Raw genomic sequence first — 17,144 nt, 5'->3', positions numbered from 1 at the left:
ATCACCCTGCTCCCACATACTTCACAGAAAATTTCTAGTTTTTTCTTGTGCTAGCAGTGTGTTTTCAATTCCTGTTAAAAAGATGCGAATGTACAGTATCACTCAAAAGCACAGCAATGTCATCAGCTGAGTGTTTTTAGATAGGACTTACAAGGTGATGGGCTTTTGATGAGTGTAGAAGGTGTATGTGTATGTGTGAAGATGTTATTAAGTGCAACAAAGAAAATAGCATGAGTTTTGACTGTCATTTGGCATATTACAGCTGCCAGCATTGTTGCTTCTCTCTAGGCTTGATCCATAGAGGAGTTAAGCTGGCATGTGAAAAGATACTCTCGTTTTTCAGAGAGTGAAATGGAGTCTTAGAAAACCAGTCAGCATTGCCTCTTGCTTTTTGATTAAAAAAGTGAACCTGACTTAAGAGATAACAGCATCTGTCACAAGGCTCATCTTGTATTCAGAAAAAATTTAAAATATTTCATCATATGCAAAGGAGCATCTTTTCACCCTCTCATGCTCTGATTTAATCTCTGGGAAATTTTGTTATCAGTCTAGCTAGAAAGATTTGTGCTTGTGTTGTGCATGATGCAAAGTTAAAATAGCAAATAATTGAAGGAAGCATCTTTGAAACAGAGTGCAACTTAAAATCTCACTAGAGATTTGAGAACTTTGTTACTGACCTAATGAACTGATGGAATGTGAGAATTATGCAGGGCAAGACAAACTACTTCTCATTGATGCCAACCAATGAAATGCTAACCAGAGTAGGAATAAGATGACATGGTGTAAAGGTATATATGTAGGGTTTTATTAACTCTTCAAGTCAGTGCTTTGTATAACTGTTTTAAAAGAAAAAATATGGTTTAGGATTACTTACAGTTGCCATATTTGTCTTTTTATTCTGTTGAGTTATCTAGTCAGACGTTTTAGGTAAAAATTACTATTTATCTACAGTTTTCTCCTTACAAGAATAAAGATTGTAAAAGGGAGGAAGGGGTTGGCAAAAAGAGGTTAGGATTCTGATCCAAAGCCACTTGAGAATCCTTCTCATCCTCAAGTGATATTAAGTGTTCTGTGGTAAGAGATATTTGAATAAGTTACCTTATTGCTGTGTTTTGTATGCTAGTTATGCTGTCATTAATGCCAGTAAAATCCTAAATTTCTTCACTGCAATTCTTTTCAGAAAAGGAATGTTTGTCCACGTGTGTCCAGAACATGCAGCAGTCTGATGACCTTTCTCCCCTAGAAATAGTTGAGATGTTTGCTGGACTTTCTTGTTTTCTCAAAGATTCCAGTGATGTATCCCAAACGTTGTTGGATGATTTTAGGATATGGCAAGGATACAACTTCCTCTGTGACCTCCTCCTCAGGTAGGCAAAAGTGCTTGAAGAAATGCAGACAGACCACTGAGCTTTTTTCAAAAAGGTTTTTGTAAAAAAGAGTAGATAAATAGGTTTAAACAAATAAATTAATGTAGATCATTATGGAATGAAGGTATTAGGACCAAAACATTGAATTCTGTGCTGCTCTCCATTTATGAAAATACATTCTTTTTTGTTCTTTAGTACTGGTTTATTGCTAAATGTTTCTTGCTTTGTAAAGAAAGCAGTTGCTTAAAAACAGCTGATACAAAATATTTAGAGAGAATCCAGAAAATAAAATTTTGGCTGCAACTAGTGATTTTTGAGTTTGGTTTGGAATTATTTTGTCTAGGGGATGGTTTAGTGGTGGGCTTGGCAGTTTTAGGTTGATAGCTGGACTCAATGGTCTTGAAGGTCTTTTCCAGCCTAAATAATTCTGTAATTATATTATTGTCTTACCATGCTATCATAATGAAGAAATGTGGTGCATGCTATGAGGGAATTTTTTTCTTAAATTAAAAGTATTTCTAATCTGCTAATGCATTAAAAATACAGTAATGAAAATGCCTGCCCAAAAAACCCTTGGGTGTATGATCTATCCATGATCTCTTTTTTTTCTTTCTATGAAAGAAACTGCTTCAGTTTTCTGACTGAGAAAGGAAAGTCTGTTGATTTATTTGTGTGAAATCTATGGGCAGTTTATGTTGCCTTGTTTGGATATGAAGTTCTGAAGAATACTTAGCTGTTGCTATTGTAAAATACATATATTTTTACAAATCCAAGGTACATACTGGGTAACTATAAGTGTAAACCTTATGAAGTGTATTTGGGTCAAAGATGCTTAAGACATTATTTACTGAGATATTTTAATGTTGTTGCGTCCCTATTTTTGGTGTTAGTATGCTGAGTTTTGGCACCCAAATATTTGAACTAAATTTTCCACTACATTGTATACTTCTGAGGGGGATTTTTGCTTGTTTTAAATGGATACTAGATGTAGATGTAGCATTTTAAATTTTTAATTACACTAAAATTAATCATAAGTTACTTTTGGTGCCACAAAAGCTAAAGCACCTGTTAAGGAATTGTTATTTTTCTTGTTCTATGTGTGGAGTTTTGGAGTATGTTGTATTCACTAATGCATTAATTCAAAGCAGTGTAATTCAAATGCACTTGTTTTCCAGAATCTGTCAGCCAGAATTTAGGGGAAATAAAAGGGGAACATGATGTCATGTTACATGTTGAGGTACAAAAGTGATTCTCTGTAGATCACGTGTTTTAAACAAATTCTCTCCTGAGCTTGCTCATTCTTGAATCAAAGAATGGGGGATCCCTGGCAAATTCATAGGAAGCCTAGGAATTTGCATGTCTTACTGAAAAAGGAGGACACCTAGGATCATCAGGTGACATCAGTAAAGGTTGATAGCATAGGAATGTGTTATCCTCATTTCTTCCTGAGGTGGCTTTCTAGAAGAAAATAGTTCCTTTCAAAAAAACAGTGATCTTGAAAAAGCCCATGTATTGGTCAGTGATGGACCACAGTAATGTATTCTCCCTGTTTTGGCTTAAACCTACCCACAGAGACTTGTTCAGCTCTGGGGCATTTTTGTGAAGAGAACTGTCATGTTAGGGTATGAAATCTGGAGTCTGGGTCTCAAGCTGCAAAAAGGAAAGGCTTCGGAGCTGGAAAAGCAGAAGGATGGAGAATGTGGCTCAGTAAGACATTGCAGAAGATCTGTGTGGGCATGAGGAGCACTTGGGTAATTTCACCTGGATGCTGTGAAAGGGCAGAGCACGTGGAGGATTAGTAAAATGATAATAGGTGAGCTCAGTGCTTCTGTAGGGACTGTTTGAAGGAGTTTCCTTCCTCAGCCATGTTATGACTAAGAAGATGGAGGATGCAGAATGAGCTGTTTTTAAAGGGCTCCTACAATCACTTGGCAGCAAGAAGCAAAACAGATCTTACACTGCCTGAGTGAATAGAAGAATGTGATCCTCAGTTTACTCCTGAGATTACAGAGTTAGTAAATAATTAAATATGGTTTTATTTGTGGTGAAGTAGCAGGAAAATGAGGATGGTTTTATGGTTCAGAGTCAATTTTTAGGGTTTGGTCTGATGGTGTGTTCCTGTCAGTAAACAATGGCTGGAATGGGATGTTAATATTTCTGTTCTCTTGTGTTCAAAGGTGGTAAGAGTTTGGAGTTCTAGTGAGGGTGCTTCATCCCATGCTTCCAAGGGATAGCCTTTACCAAGATACCATTAGCACAAAATATTCACTCTCCAAGTGGCAGTTGTAATTGAGCAAGTTAATTACAGATCTATTTAATTACAGACTATCCATGTACTTTCCTGTACAGTGTCTTCATGTCTGTGAGAGGATTTTAAATGTAATTTACATGTTTCTTGATTTTTAGCAAATTGTTGAGTTCAAGGAGAGATTTATGAGGTGAATTCCTATGGCAAATAACTGTTTGCTCTTATAAGTCCAATGTTTGATTAACCTAATGGTATGATATATGAACATGGAAAGTACTGCAGGAATAAGACAGTAAAACTGTTCCCTAAACTGATAGAATGAAACAGATCTAAAGTGATTTGAGTGTTAACTTCATCCTATTGTGTTTTCTTTAGATTAGAACAGGCAAAAGAAGCTGAATCTAAGGATGCTTTGAAGGACTTAGTTAATTTGATAACTTCCTTAACAACATATGGTGTCAATGAATTAAAGCCAGCTGGTGTTACCACTGGAGTACCTTTCCTGCTACCTGGATTTGCAGTCCCACAGCCTGCAGGAAAAGGTGAGTCTGCTTTCTTTCTCTCCTCGTTTGCTTTTTTGTTGTTTTGAATGCAGATGACAAGATACAGAGCAGCTGTGTATGGCACAAACCCTCTGCAACCAAGTCTAGGTTCTTTATCTAAGATTGAGTATCAAATACTCAGTTATTTTGGTCTCAAAGATTTTATTTTGGGGTTGGTACCCAAAGAAAAAAGCTTAGGGCTTTTGTCTTTGAGGATGGGTCCAGTGTCTTCACTGCAAAGCTGACAGTTTCCTACATGGAGATTTGAAGAGATTATCTTATTGGAGAGATGCACTGATTTGATTTATGGTGTTTTAAGCTGCTCTTACTAAACTGATATGAAAGGCTGATGTGCTGACTTATTTTTTTTTTTTTAATCCTTTCCCCACCCCAGTTTGCTATGTTAGCTTTTGTCTGCTCAGGCAAATGTAACTTGTGAGCTGAAATCTGTTATTTTATCACCAGTGTGATCAGAGTGATAAAATCTGTGGTGTGCTTGAAACCACAGTCAATTATGATCTGGAGATAAGGTTGAGGAAGTCTTGGGGGAGAAAGAGTTGTATAAAAATAAATCTATGTTTCATATCCTCTGGATAAACTTAAAATTCAAGTTAGTCTTGTATGTAACTAAGGAGTTTGAAATTTAATAGTGCCTGTGGTGCACTGAGCTATATCACTGCACAAGAAAAGTTTGTTATAGGATTGCGTTTATAGATTTATAGACTAATGAATATAAATCCTGGGTTCCTCGGCCACTGACTTCCTTTCTCTGGTATGGAGAGAGTTCATTGTTCTTAGGAATTGTTTTTCTTTTGCACTAAATAGAGAAATTTAATTTAATTAAATTCAGAGTTTAATTCCTCCATGTTTTGATAACACTATTTTTTTAGGCTAATCAGCTTTTCTGTTACAATATTGTGAGAGAACCATGGTCTGTTGCAATCTACAAAAGAGTTTTTTAACACTGTGGTATTTTTCCGGACATCTCTGTTCCTTTTACCTGCTTTTCATAATGTTGGCAAAGTGTCTTTTTATGAAGACTGTTTTCTGAATTTACTCATTTCCTCAATTATTTCTATTTAAATCCTTTTAGTTCTTGAACTCTGAAGAGCTGGTTAGAATTTGGTTTCTTCAGGGATTATTCTCCTAATAATGAAAAAGAATTTATTAATCTGCTTGATTGCCTGGAACAACTGTTGATACTAAGTTAGAGTAGAAATAGTTGTATCTGACACTACTATGTTCCTGTCACATTTAATAAGCTCTGAATCCCCTCATTTGAACATTTTTATAGTAAAAAAAGCATATAAAGAAATCCTTTTAGGAGCAACTCAGTGTGACTTATAGTGTAACCAATATTCTTCCAGATGTCAAATTGTTCCATGTTCATTTACAAGGGAATTTTCTCTTGCCTTCTGGAGAAATAGTGACATGGAGGGAGGGTGGCCAGGCATACAGATAATTGAATTTACTCTTCAGTTGGACAACTTAGCTTACAAAACCAAAGAGAGTAGTGTGCCATAGAGAGTATGTAATAAATAAGAACTTGTTGTTTATGAAAGGATTTTCCAATCAGTTTGCATATGCCTTTATTTGAAAAAAAATTAAGATTTTATTGTTAAAACATCCTAAATGATTTTTAGAACGTCTTTAAAGTTCTCATTCTTTATTGTTTTTGTTAGTTATTTTTTTACTGTTAGTTGTTTTCTGTATTGTGGGATCTGTCCACTTATTCCTACAGATGTTTAAAAAGTTGAATTTAAGGCATCTTTTGAGTAGAATAAGAATAATACTGCCCATAGAAAATTCTGGCTAGCACTCATGCATTCTTTAGCTGAGTGAATGAGATTTTAATCAACTTGAAGGTACTTACAAGAAATGTGATGAGCTTTAAAGATGTGAGATGTTTGTGTGCTAATATTAGAGCTACTTTATCCTCTACAAATCTTCCCCTGTGTTTTAATTCCTTAATTGTTAATAGTACTGGACCCTGCCAAAGCTTTTTTTATTCCCAGCTGCAAGGGCTGCGTTCTGCATTAGGGAATACAGAACAGTTATAATGTATAGTGGATATATAGATGTAATGTATCACTGTTGGTATAATGAGTTCTCCTATGGCCTGGGTACATGATGGGCAGGCTTTGTTTTGTCTCTAGGACTGTATCCTGCATACATTTTATCACAAAATCAATGTACTTATCTATTTGAAAGAAATTATCTTTGATCAGCATCTTTAGTTGCTTACATAAACTCTTACTATCAAAGCCATCTTAAAGAATAGTAGGTCGTGGAATTTGCAGTGTAAGTGGTTGTGCAGAGGCTTTTTTGAAGTTAGTTTTAATGATTTTTTTATTAAAAGTGACATCATACACTGTTATTTTATTTCCACTTATTAAAATGCATGGATCATTATTAATAAGTGTATTCATTGTTTATGATGATTAAGAACTTTCTCTTTCCTTTTTCCTCCCATCCCACTTTGTTTCTCTATTTAGGTCATAGTGTGAGGAACATTCAAGCATTTGCTGTCCTCCAGAATGCATTTTTGAGAGCAAAAACCAACTACCTAGCACAAATCATCCTTGATGCCATCACAAATATTTATATGGCGGACAATGCCAACTACTTCATTTTGGAATCGCAGCACACATTGTCTCAGTTCGCAGAGAAAATTCCTAAACTTCCAGAAGTGCAGACCAAATACTTTGAGATGCTGGAATTGGTTGTCTTCAGCTTGAATTACATACCCTGTAAAGAACTGATCAGTGTGAGCATCCTTTTAAAATCCAGCACTTCTTTTCAGTGTAGCATCATTGCCATGAAGACACTGCTGAAGTTCACCCGTCATGACTACATCTTTAAGGATGTCTTCAGGGAAGTGGGGCTTCTGGAGGTGATGGTAAATCTTCTTCATAAATATGCAGCCCTTTTGAAAGATCCCACTCAGGCACTGAATGATCAAGGTAGTGTGTCTATTTCCATTTTTCTAATACTTGTATTTTTTTGGCTGGAAATAGTGGAGTCTAGCACTTAGGAGAAACGAGAGAGTCTGAACATGTACCTCAACGGCTGAATTCTGCTGAGGACTGCTGTGCCATCTTAAAAGCTTGTTGGAATTGCTTCTCTCAATTTCTTGAGAGAAGCTCAAGGCTGACTTTAATGAATGATGCTCTATGAATGCAAAGTAATAGGAGCTTGTATTTTCCTTTTTAAATGGGTTTTTCTTTAATGTACTGGTTCAGTATTTGTTACTTAATGTGAAAAAAGTAGAGGAGCAATACATAGCATCAGTGTTCTTCCTAAGCAAAGGTACTTTGTACCTTTGTGTTTAGCCCCAGCTTTGAAACATACTATAGAGTGCATATCCGAGTTCTTAATTGGAGATTTTTTATGAGTTGGGTTTACATTTTTCGAAGCATTAAAAAAAAAAAATTAAGATCAATTATCTCTAGACTGGGGCATCCCAGATAACCTGGACAGCTACTAGGCCTGCAAAGCAAGCTCTGCCATGTGCCATAGGAGCAGACAATTTTTTTTACATTCCTCATTCAAACTGCAATTGAGCTTCTATGCCTCAGTGACACTTATTTTTTAAGCATAACTGCTGGATGTTTCACCTCGATTTAATTGTATGAAGCTTCATTTGTGAGTGGTAGCTGTAGGTTAGTTAGAAAGTTTTGTTCCCCTCAACTCCATTGAAAAACATAGCAGTTCTCATGTTGCTGTAAATAAATGGATGAATCTGTCATCTAATCGGGGTGCTACCTGGGTGCATATGTCCCTGTTGGGGTTTGCTCTTTATTAGAGTAATTTAAAATAACCAAACCCCCACTGTTTTTCCTGAAGTGTTACTCTGTGTGTACCATGCCATTTGCAGTGTTACACCTGTTGAGCAATCAGCATGTTTGCTGTAATTATGTCAGTAGAGTTTTGTACAATTTCTCTTTTCAAGTACTGAAAACTGAACAAGAACAGATGCAGTTAATCTTCAGCTGGTGTAGTTTTGTGGCTTGAAGGAACAATAGCTGCAATGTCAGGCACTCAGAGTGCTGTAAAACTTCTGTTTAAATACTTGTCTTTATAAAATTTACTTTTCGTATGATTCAGAGTTAAGCTTTCCCAGGAATGCATGTGCAGACTAAATCTCAACTTGCTTTGGAAAATAGTGGGGCTGCCTGCTCTCTGAGGAAGCAAAGAAAATAAAAGTGTTGGGGGAATGTATCAAGGATTTTTGAAAAGAGTGATATTTTCTATGACTTTAGCTTCTGAAATTTTTTGTAGTGGATTCAAGAAACAGTTCATTTGAGGACCAAAAGCAGCTGGCTTTATTGGTTATGGAGACCCTGACAGTACTACTACAGGGATCAAACACAAATGCAGGTGAGTAAAGAGATTGTTGTCTAGATAAGTATAAAAAGTAACTCAGAAGATCATGTCTTGACTTTCTATCTTCAGGACAGCATTCAAATACACTGAAATACACTTTCTCTCTGGCCAAGTTTTCCCAGCAGAGAGAATAGACAGCATAACCTAGAGTGCATAAAATAAAGGAGAACAAGATAGTGTTTAACTTAAATTTCTTTGATATTGTTTACTTGAAGGCAAACACCAGACCCCATCACTCTTCAACAGGTCTATAATAATTCATAGTAGTGGTTGTAACACTGTTTGGATATTTAAAAATTTAAGCACATAATTAGAAATGTAGTTCAGCGTTCACAGTGTCATGTCTACTTAATGTATTGCCTGTATCTTTAGTTAAAGATGTCTTCATTTTTCAAGAGTTATTCCCAGTCAGTATGTGCAAACAGGGTTCTGTTACAATTGTCCTTTTCTAAATCAGGCAGTTTTGTATTATGCTTCATTAGCCAAGACTTAGTGATTTTGGAACTGTGGTAGTGTCCACCTGCCTTGTGACAAATCCCTGGCTGCTGTTAGATGGTGTTCCTGACCTCACCTAGGAAGCATCAATCAGCCATCAGGACCTCCTTGCTGCTACTCAGGACTGATTTAATCTCTGAATATGCACTGGAGAAACAACACCAGGGAGTGTAAAAGACATCAGTACTTTGGAATGATGCCACAGATGCTGTTTCTGAGGAATCTTGGAGAGTTCAAGGGCCTGATTTCATCAGTAGTTCTCCCAGTTCAGGAATAGGACAGAGCAAACAGGAGGAGCTGAGAAACTTTTTGAGAAAGTTTGGCTGCTGTACTGGGATGTGAGCTCAGTGGAACTGTGTCTGGAGGCCAGCAGAGGTTATAGGTTATCACAGAAGCATAAATAGGCACAGCCTTGCAGTGATTCATACCACACTCAGTGCATGGTTTCTGATCTTAAGCCAGTGTCTCTGATAAGCTTTCCAGAGTATTGCATAAGTGCTAACTGCATTTCAACAGGAAATTTGGGTGCCCAGATCCACACAGATTTACTGGATGGTTGAGAACCTACACTGAGAGTGGGAGAAATATAAAATGTTACCCCAGTCTCTGTGAAAACCTGAGCACAAAGGAGATGGGCTTTACCTGTGAAGGGGTGCAAGAAACTCGCCTGTCTCCAGGTCTGAGGCCTGTGCTTTTGCACTGAATCCATCTCTGATCTGAAGCACATCAGAGAAAGCAGGAGGCACAAAATGGATAATGGGATTAATGTTTGTGTATGTATGTTAGAGGGAATCAACTTATTAATCCTGAACGTGGTCATTTAAACTGCTCTTTGAGTTTATGGTCACATAAATGATCCCTTTTGATGCAGTAATGCAGCATTGATCCATTGCCCCAGTCAGTTTTCATCTTCAGTAATTAACATAGGGCAATGCTCTAGGTGCTGACACTGTACTAAACACACATTATATATGCCATATATATTCTACTTTGGGGTTTGTAATGTTTTCAGAATCGATTTTCATATAATTTTCAGTTATTGTGGTAGCCAGTAAGCTTGAAAACCATTGTTTGGCTTAAGCTTAATCTCTACAGAGATAGGTCTTGCCAATAAAAATCTTCTGCAGAATCTTACAAATCATGTGGATAGACTGAATCACTTCTCAACCAGTGCTCTTGTCCAAAAACAGCCCAGTTGTATTTTCACTTCATATTGCATTTAGGTCATTGCTAAATCCAAGATAAACCAGAACAGTATATGCTCTTCATAAAGCATGGAGAGTTTGGTACATTTTTTATTTTATCCTGAGACCCTTTGGCCTCTAGCATGAAAAGAGTAACTGATGTTAAAATAACAAAATTATTGAGGAAATTCTTAGAACTGATCTCCATCCTTGTACTTAATTCCTTTAGTGAAAAATTTTGTCAGAAGACATTGAAGTTCTATTTCTATTTGTGTTAAGTGAGGAAAAATAGTAGTAAATCATTACACATCCATAGAGCTAAAACTCTGCCCTTCATTCTTGTCTTGGTTTGAAAGACAAGTGTCTGCTAAGAAAGGCAGGAACCTCTCTTTGAAATGGAAATTGTAAATCTCCTTCCTCCAAATTATTATAATTTTGAGATTAAGGGGCTCTCAGGCAAAGATATGGGAATAGGAATAACAGTTCTTTACTAGGAAAATTGAAATAGAAATACAGTATTACAAAGAACAAACTCAAAACCACTGACAGAGTTGGAATCTAACCTGACACCCCATCAGTCAGTCAGGGTGTTGGTAGCAGTCCCATTAAATGGTGGCTGCAGTCCTCCTGCAGTGACAGATGTGGTTCAGCTGAAGCAGTAATCCTGTAGAAGGGTGCAGTTTTCTTCTGAAGGTCTAGTGATGATATAGAAGGGTCTGGTTCTCCTCTGGGAATCCAGTGGAAAAAGGCTGGCTTGGTGTTCCAAATCTCAGATTTTATCTAGGTAGGAGAGGCTCGGCTCCTCCCCCTGGGTGGGGCATCTCCGAAAGGGATGATGTAATTTTAGCAGTCGTGCAGAGGGATCCGATGGCCCATTAACAGAAGATATCTCCCTGGAGGAAGGATGGGTTGTGGAAAAGGGAAAGAGCACTGCCCCACCTGGTTTTAATAGATGGCCCATTAACAGAGGATGTCTCCCACAGAGATAATGATCACTGCATCGTCTGGTTTCAGCAGATGGTGATGGAATACATACTTTTGGTCACATCCTCTATTACAACCCCAGACAATTCTGTAGAAATGAAAATAAACACCTTTGGTGTTGTTTTGTTGTTATTATTGGTGTCATTATTATTTTGGTGTCATTATTTGCCGCTGGTTATATTTTGCTTACTCTTACCCTGCTGCCCTCTTTCTGAGCAGGCATTTTCAGGGAGTTTGGTGGTGCCAGGTGTGTGCACAACATCGTGAAGTACCCGCAGTGCCGGCAGCACGCCCTGATGATCATCCAGCAGCTGGTGCTGTCACCCAGCGGAGAGGATGACATGGGCACCCTGCTGGGGCTGATGCACTCAGCCCCACCCACGGAGCTGCAGCTCAAAACCGACATCCTGAGGGTAGGTGAAGGGCTCTGCTGTCGGGATTGTTGTTCTCTTTAAAAGAGCTGAGCAGTTGTTAGTTGCTATAAAGTTGTTTATTGTAAAGGCACATCAGTCTCAAGAGGCAAAGAGTTCCAAGTGTTAAAGTCTGTGCTAAAAGCTTTCAGCATAGAGTCCCAAATAGAAGTAAAGTCCCAATTAGAAGCTGCTCCTGGTGCAAGGCCCCAAGAGGACTGAAGTTGCAGCAGCAGCTCCTGTCTTTTTCTCACCACCATCATCATCACCTGGAAGAAGAAGAGAGAGAGCTCTCACTCCAGTACATGGATTCTTAGTTACAAATTACCCAGGGAGCTAAAAACACGAATCTGAAGCATTTCTTCTTAACCTATTGGAATTCTAGTTTTTTAGTATGAAAGTTTACATATAATCAATGCATATGGCCTATCTGTTCTATCTGAAAAATGTAAGCAATATTCTTACTATAGCTTTATTATGTCTAAAACTGTGTTTTTGGGCTCTCACTGAAACTTGTTTTCCACACTAAATTCTAAAGCTTTTACTTCTTAAGACACTTAAAACATATTCTCGCTTACTTAAACTAACTAACTCTTAAAGCTTAAGTTTACACCTCTATTTCGTGTATGAGTGACTTAATATACTTTAATCCATCCAAAGGTTTTAATTCAAGCCCTGCATTTTGGCCTCTCTCTGAGTGACTCAGAGAGGCCTCTGTTTTTCAAACTCCAAAGTTCTTCTTCAGCACTCTTGCTTCTAAGGTATGGTTCCAAGAGAGAAAACACTGGGAAGGGCATTGGACTGAGCTGAATTGGATAGGTGGTGTTCAGCTACTGTATGTAGATTATCTCTGGAGTTGAAATATGTGTATTTGATCCATGTTTTTTTTTTTTTTATTTTCTACCATCTATGCATAGTAGGCTTCAGAACTGGAGATGTAGGTTAGTGAATATGTTTTTAGTACCATCACTTTTGTGGATAGATAATGAGGTTCTGCTAATGTGATGATTTTGATATTATAAATTATGATAATTTTTCCTGGTGGGGTGTTACTCAGTTAAAAATAATGGGAATACTTATGAAAATAAAAGCAAGCAAATAACATACATTTATTTTCATTGCTCACTTGCATTTTCTGTGGTATCTTATTTTACCAATTTGTATCTGTGAATGCTGAAATAATTAATATAAATGCAAATTGTAATGATCAGAGTAGAAGATAAAGCTGAAGAACTTGCTTGCTTAAGAAAAATAGTGGAATAGTAAGCAAGTAAGTCTGGGAGTAGAGGAAGAAGCAAGAAAACTGTTTCATGTTAAGTTTTTGTTTGTTAATATAGACCAAACATTTCTTTGCAGAGTAGCTAATGTTATTTTTTAAATTGACAAAAGACTGATGTATTTTAGGGTAGAAAAGCTGAGACAAATAGTAGAAAGCAAATAAGTCTTAATGAATAGAACTCAGACATCTAGGTTCATCTCTATTCAAAGGAGCTGTAATATTTCTCTGGCAGATTAACAGCTTCATATTATTCTGAAAGACAGAAAGGAAAGCTACTAATAAAATAATTCACTTACTATTTAATGCCTATGAAGGTTTTCAGTAGTTTTTGACCATGTGTTATTTACCATACTTAAGGGGAGAGAAAAGATACTGCAGTTCCCCAGAGGATTTAGCAGAAAATCAGGGTATCTGTCTTTGCCTTGACCTGTTGTACTTGTCTTCCATTGGTGCTGTTCTCAGAAGTTTTGGTTATGGAACTGACAGGCCAGAACAGAATGGTGATGTGTCTCTTACTGTTTGTTCAAGTTTGTCAGGAAAGGAGATACTGCTTTCAGAGGAATGACAGTCTTGCTATTTCACTATCCATCTTCTGAGTGCTTAAAAAAGCAGCCCGATTCTGAAGAAGTAAACTTTTGGTCATGGAAAATTCTCCCCAGCCTATTTTTCTATTTTTTTTTTATTATCAATAACATTTTTCTGGTTTTTATGATGTTTTCTGTAAGGAGACTTCTTTCTTCTATATTCTATATTCACATGTGGGTCAAACTTCCCATGACAGGTGTTCTTTTTGTCTGTTTTTGGCTGTGTGGAGGGGCTTCTCCACCCCCTGATTTCACAGATAATAAGTATTATTCTCAAGTACCTAAGTTCATGTATTTTCTGTTTATACTATGGCTTTGCATTTATTTGTTCAGCAAGTAATGTTTTATCCACTTTCGTTTCTCTCTATGGCTTGTTTGTTAACAGAAACTGTTAAAATATAGTCTCAATCTCAATTCAGAGATTCATAGAGGAAAGCTAAAAATAAGTGAGCTTATTTGGCTAATTTTTACTGCCTGAATTTGCTAACTGAGTTGTTATATTTAAGTGCTCTTGTGGCTTCATAGCTGCCAGGTGCTTCTGCATTGCTGATTTCTAGGAGACTGTTAAGATGCTATAAGGTTTAGATTTCTCATTGCTGCAAGGAGTAATTTGCCTGCTCTTGTTTGAAATTGTTTGTGAAATGTGATGTCAGAGAGGATTCCTTTCTAATAGAGATATTCTCCACCTTGTCACTAAGAATTACCTGGCAATTTTGGGTTCCATTCTGGGCTTGGTCAGGTCTTTTCTGTTGGAAGGTAATTTCTTACTTTTAAATAAGTGACAACGTTCTACTTTTCCTCCTACACTTTCTTTATTTTGTAAACTTTTGAGTATGAGAATTTTTGTAGTACAAAGTTGATCTTCAGAGACTTCAGGCATTACCAAATTCTGACAAATGACACTGGTCACATGTTTGCTGAACAAAAACATTCTTGCCTTTTTCCAAGCTGTTGGTAATGCTGCTGTTTGTTGTTGCTGTTGTTTCCCTGTTTTGATTGTTTGTTTTGTCCACAGGCCCTACTCTTGGTGCTGAGAGAGAGTCACCGCACAAGAACTGTTTTTAGGAAAGTCGGTGGATTTGTGTACGTCACATCTTTACTGGTTGCCATGGAAAGATCTTTGTGCTCACCACCTAAGAATGGCTGGGAAAAAGTAAACCAGAACCAAGTGTTTGAACTGCTTCACACTGTGTTCTGCACATTGACTGCAGCAATGCGCTACGAGCCAGCCAACTCTCACTTCTTCAAGACAGAGATCCAGTATGAAAAACTGGCAGATGCTGTTCGATTACTTGGCTGCTTCTCAGACTTGAGGAAAATAAGTCCCTTGAATGTCTTCCCTTCAAATACACAACTATTTCAGAGACTTTTGGATGATGATCTAATATCCCTGGATTCTGTGTCGCCTACTCTAAGACACTGCAGCAAACTTTTTATTTACCTCTACAAGGTAGCAACAGATTCTTTTGACAGGTATGAACTTTGCTTTTTTTTTTTCCTTCCTTCTCTTCTCTGCCTGCTCCATGCCAGTGTTCCACCAAATAATTCTCTTCAGGTATCTTCATTGCAAGCTTTTGTATTTCCATTTTAATCTACTTCTTTCTTCCTTCACTCCACTGAGAAGAAGATAAGGTGTCAACATCTGACCAATAATGACTTAACTTCCTGGTGTTCTCCAGGGTGTGCAGTGTTCTCTCTGATGTTGGATGTTTTTATCATGGCAGCAGTTAAGATAAGAGATATCAGTTCATGGTTATATTTAAAGTGTTGGAGCAACCTGTTGGTTGACAGGCTGACAGATTGCATTTATCATCATTAGACCTACTAGATTTTTATGCTTTTATCAAGTGAAATGAAAATTTGGATGTCAAATATCATATCTTAACTTCATGTTTCATTTGATATGGAGCTTTTAAGTAAATGATTAAATAATACCATGATTAATTTAGAAACATAGGATCATTTAGATTGGAAAATACTCTTAAGATCAGGTCTAACTGTAAATTTGGCACTTCCAAGTCAACCACTACACCATGTTCTTGAGTGCCCCATCTTCTAAAGACTCCCAGAGATGATGACTCAGCTGCATCTGAGGCCAGCCTGTTCCAATGCTTGATAACCCTTTTGGTGAAAATTTTTTTCCAAATATCAAATCTAAACTTCCCCTAGTTCAACTTGAGGCCATTTCCTCTTGTCTTTTGGCTAGTTATTTGGGAGAAGAGATGGACACTGTACTCCTATGACCATCTCTCAAGTAGTTTTAGAGACTTGTAAGGCCTTCCCTGTGCCTCCTTTTCTCCTTGCTGGCACATAAGACTGATGTCTTATTTTATGTGAATTTGCTTGTTCTTTAAAATTCCAGGTAGTCTGTAAATTATGGGGTTTTTTTAATTTAATGGGAGACACTCCCAGAGTTAAACAACTAGAATTTAAATTATAGTAAGACTCAAATTGAACAGAAATGTATCTTAACGGTGGTTTAAAATTGCAACAAAACTTTGTGAAGTGTGTATTGAAGGTTGGTTTGTCTTAAAGCAGTTTTTGCCCACAATTTAAGGTACAAAACATGAAACACAGACCTAAGCTTTATATCTGGGGCCTTGAAGCCATTTATACCCCAGCCTTTGAATGCATGTGACCCTGTTCTAATAAGATGGGTCATCTTGCCCCCAAAGCAGCAGATCTTAAAGCTTTTCTCTTCTTTAAAGAAAATTAAAAAAACTAACGAACCAAAAAAACCACCCTAACATACATAGACACTCTCACACACTCACCAAAAGGCCAAGTTCAGAAATCAGTTTATTTGATCTCATTTTAAAGCATTATTAAAGCATTCAGGTAGCAGGAGGGCAATTTGTATTAAGAATGTGTTACTCGACACTGGCTAACAGAGAATGAGAAAACAATGAGGTAAGTAAATCCCATGGTGATGTTGTATAAGATACCTCACCAAGTTGCTCTTTTTTTTTGGCTGTTATTTTCAGTGCTTTTTTTCTTCTTTAAATTTTCTGTTCATTATTCATTATTTAATTTACATTAACTTTATTTCTTACCTCTGTTTGTTATACCTAATTTCCTGAAGCTTTACTTTCTCCTCTGAATTTCTGCTGCTGAGCATTGAAAGATGTTCTGCTTTGCTGGTATCAGTAAATCTCAGCAGAGCAATGAACAAGCAGTGCAGTCACACCACAAGACCTGTGCCCACTTTGCATGTCTGTGTGTTCACCTGTTTGTCCTTTGTCATCCGTGGTGTTTCTGAAGGATGGATCCGAGTAACGATTTTATTGCTTCTGTAAAACTAACAAGCTTATGGCCTCTGGTTTCTTCTCTAACCTCTCTGTCCTACCCCTGTCTGTTTTGTCTGTAGTCGTGCAGAACAGATCCCTCCTTGCCTGACAAATGAGACTTCTCTCCCCTCTCCTTGGGGTACGCCAGCTTTGTCCAGGAAAAGGTACCGACCCTTCAAAGAGAAGCTGATCTCGTTTCTGATTTTTCTCTCTTGCTGTTGTGTTTCTTAGTTTTGGGGGGAGGGATGTTTCTCTTTATGTTTGCTATTCTGAGAAGTGCATTTTCATTTGTGTGTTTACTGGATAAAAAAATGTAAAGGCATGTTTAATAGTGAATCCTAGGCAGTGGTAAGATCAGAGACGTCTCCAGATTCCCAT

General features: G+C 37.3%; 1 protein-coding gene across 7 annotated transcripts in view; it reads left to right on the top strand.

Annotated features, from left to right (window-relative positions):
- Positions 1-17,144, top strand: part of WDFY3 (WD repeat and FYVE domain containing 3) — a 120,611-nt gene that overhangs the window by 36,202 nt on the left and 67,265 nt on the right. For 5 of the 7 annotated variants that reach the window (XM_088164098.1, XM_014878963.2, XM_014878961.2 and 2 more), the window contains exons 7-13: positions 1,181-1,367; positions 3,991-4,157; positions 6,653-7,120; positions 8,439-8,537; positions 11,426-11,619; positions 14,495-14,952; positions 16,847-16,930. In XM_088164098.1, the coding sequence (XP_088020224.1) occupies positions 1,181-1,367; positions 3,991-4,157; positions 6,653-7,120; positions 8,439-8,537; positions 11,426-11,619; positions 14,495-14,952; positions 16,847-16,930 (1,657 nt within the window). The remainder of the gene's footprint in view (positions 1-1,180; positions 1,368-3,990; positions 4,158-6,652; positions 7,121-8,438; positions 8,538-11,425; positions 11,620-14,494; positions 14,953-16,846; positions 16,931-17,144) is intronic. The other 2 variants (XM_014878964.2, XM_088164100.1) reach the window with 1 other exon arrangement.

This window comes from Sturnus vulgaris, chromosome 4, assembly GCF_052056855.1.
Source record: "Sturnus vulgaris isolate bStuVul1 chromosome 4, bStuVul1.hap1, whole genome shotgun sequence".
NCBI lineage: Eukaryota > Metazoa > Chordata > Aves > Passeriformes > Sturnidae > Sturnus > Sturnus vulgaris.
Note: the sequence above shows the minus strand (reverse complement) of the source record. Positions and strands in the feature narration are given on the sequence as shown.